The sequence below is a fragment of the Cystoisospora suis genome (genome assembly GCF_002600585.1).
Source record: "Cystoisospora suis strain Wien I chromosome Unknown contig_541, whole genome shotgun sequence".
Lineage (NCBI taxonomy): Eukaryota > Apicomplexa > Conoidasida > Eucoccidiorida > Sarcocystidae > Cystoisospora > Cystoisospora suis.
The window spans coordinates 199-3,211 of NW_027153342.1; the positions used below are offsets into that span (position 1 = coordinate 199).

Sequence of the window (3,013 nt, forward strand, 5' to 3'; positions counted from 1 at the left end):
TTTCTCCTTTTTACGAGAAGACAATAAGTGCAGTAGCTGAAAAACGAAAGTATCAAGACTCAAGTATCTGTGCCTCTTCACCGGGCCTATGTTTGGAGGCACTCAGGAGTGGCGAAAGCATGTCTTGTACAAGACGAAGGAGAGAAGAACCTGTTACAATCCGCGTAAGGAACTTCTTTCTGTTTCTTCGATAGGACCAACAAGACACCTAAGGTAGGCCCTAAAGAAAGACACTTCTACACCTTTTTCTTTTTCTCGTGAGTGTGCGGAATGAGAATGTACATCTCCCTCTCTCTACATACGTGTACATGCATACAGAGTTATAGATACAACGCTTCATCTGGCCAACCCACCCACCGCAGTTCACAATGAGAGACACTGTACACGTACGCCGACGGATGAAAGAAGAAGCAGCACCCCAGAAAGAAAGAAAGAAAGAAAGAAAGTTCTCGCTGTTTTCGACTTACCAACAACAGCAGGATTGCATAGAGAGACAAGAGCGAAGAACTCATCCAGGTCATTTTGTATGGGAGTCCCACTAAGAAGAAGACGTTTCTTGGCTGGAAGCTCACTGATAGCTAGAGCTGTTTTGGTTTTATCATTCTTTAACCGATGGGCTTCATCACATACAACCATATCTATCGGCACTCCTTCTAGCCGATGAACATGCGCACGGAACGTCTCGTAGCTAGAAATCAAAATACGCGACTGTGGGAAGAAAACAACAGCAGAGACACACCAGTCCATACACCACCTACATACATACAGATATGCATACAAACAAAGAGAGATACATCAGAAAACACAAAGAAGCGAAAGGCATCCAATCATTACAAGAACACGAAGTAGTAAAAAACGACATACATGTATATATATATATATACATGTATGTGGACTACAGGCCGCATTCAGAGTCTACAGAGCCCGAATGTATACGTATCTGCGGTCTTGCTTTGATGTATGTGTCGGAGGGGGGAAGAGAGGTCTGCGGGGGTCTTAGGCCGTAAAGGAGTGACCGCCCGTTGTCAAGGAAGAATCCCGCCAAGGCAAGAGAGTGGCAGCAATAAAGATAAAGTTAGGGAAAAGAGGTGCTACTCCGCCCAGAGTAGCGTAACTGAGAGAAACCCAACTAATCAGAAAAAGAAAGAATGAGATGAGGTTAACCCAACAGATGCATACGTCCTGAGTAGACAAGGAAGACGGCCAGAAAAGAGAAATACAGGGAGACAGATATAATCACTCTTAGTGAGTCTTCTCCGGAGGCAGGATGAGAGATCAACAAATAGACGAGGAATCGGTTGAACAGGTAGATGGGCAGATGGTTTGATTCTTCGGAACCGTCCCGCTACAACGGCGAGAGTGAGTATGTGATGCCAACACAGAGACGCACGACAGATGATGCAGAGAACGACTGAACCTAAAAGAACGGAGCTATACGTGCATATCAACATACATATCTACACGTATATAGGGTCTATCATACCTGCCGATCGTACTTGAAGCCCTCGAATTTGGACACGACTTTCTCCCTACAGCTATCAGCAACGGCGGTACAGTTACATCGACCTTGAAGCCATTTGTTGATCTCGGCTGCCCAGTTATTGACCAGAGATGCTGGACAGACTACAACAGCACGTCGTACAGCTGAGACAATAGAGAAGAAAGACAAGGCATCAGATAGATAGATAGAGGGACAACGTGTTGAACAGTGTTCCACCCGTTACGACGTTGTGAAGAAACGAAGGGATGAGGGTAGGACAGCCTAGGAACAATCTCCGGGGAGCAAGCCACAACAGAAGGAAGGAAGCAACACGGATAGGACGAGGATCCAGTGAACGAGGCTTTCTTTCACAGGCTAAAGACTGACTTGCCTCTTTCAACCTCTCTCGTACATCATCGCAAGGAAGGAGACGTTCTATCCTTAAATACAAAAATGCCCTCCACCATAGTGTTCTGGAGCGGTAGAGTATTTTATTCCACGATTTTCTATTCTAAGAAGACTAAAAACAACAAGAATGACGGGAAGACACAGTTGACCGCCCTATGGAGGTAACAAATAGGTAAAAGCAAGAATAGTCGCACAAGGTTGTGTAGGTGTATGTAAATGGTTAGTCGTCTTACATATCTGTGTCCCGTCCAACCGAATCTACCTGTATATATGTATATCTCTAAGAATGTGAACGAATGCTGAAGTCTATCTCTCCATACATACATCTCTTCTGAATCTCCATGGCTGAAAATTGATATGCACCAGGACATACACGTGTATAAGCATACCTATGTTCTGTACATATCGTGGCACTACACACGATGCATCGAAGCAATATACACATGTACATACAGGCATAAATGTATATGCGTGTATGGTGTTATGTACACATGTACACTGGTACCGCGCATGCATAAACATCGAAAATCAGGGAGACACATACATACTTGTATGTACCTGTATACATATACATAGATGGATAGGTATATCTCTTCGAAAGTGCCTAATGTATGAGAATTTTCTTGTGTTTGCTGCTTACCTGGTTTTCCATCATTGAGAATCCCTTGCTCAAGTAAAGTCCAGAGAATGGTAATACTCTGTAAGGTTTTACCTAATCCCATATCATCAGCTAAGATGCATCCCTCTCCATGAAACTCCTTCAGTCCCATTAAGCAATCGAACATAAACTGAACGCCTTGCCTCTGATGTTCTCTTAGCCACCTGTTCAGCACACACGCATGCAGACAGAGAAGTCAAGGTACAGGCGGAGACAACGCAGTGAAAGACCCCGGGAAAGCAAAGCAAGATGGCGAAACAACAGAGATGAGAGGAAAAAGAGCGAGAAAGAAATGTAGAGAAGACGACCGTAGAGACTGAGGAGGGGAAACACTAATGTGAGAAGAAGAGAGGAAGAGGACGAGGAGAAGTTTGAGCGGTTTTAAGGTGTGTGGGTAAAGAGAATGATCAGATGAAAAGAAGGAAAAATAGGAAGGAGCAAGAGAGAAAGATAGAGAGAGACGGAGA

The 3,013-nt window shown here is 44.3% G+C and overlaps 1 protein-coding gene across 1 annotated transcript in view; it reads right to left on the reverse strand.

The window, feature by feature from the left end:
- Positions 1-471: 471 nt before the first annotated feature.
- The window catches only part of CSUI_001353 (swi2 snf2-containing protein rad54), a gene marked incomplete at its 3' end in the record, with an annotated part of 5,536 nt that continues 2,994 nt past the window's right edge, over positions 472-3,013 (reverse strand). The window contains exons 4-6 of the mRNA XM_068061559.1: positions 2,529-2,710; positions 1,484-1,644; positions 472-708 (exon numbers count right to left, since the gene is read on the reverse strand). Coding sequence (XP_067926455.1) covers positions 472-708; positions 1,484-1,644; positions 2,529-2,710 — 580 coding nt within the window. The remainder of the gene's footprint in view (positions 709-1,483; positions 1,645-2,528; positions 2,711-3,013) is intronic.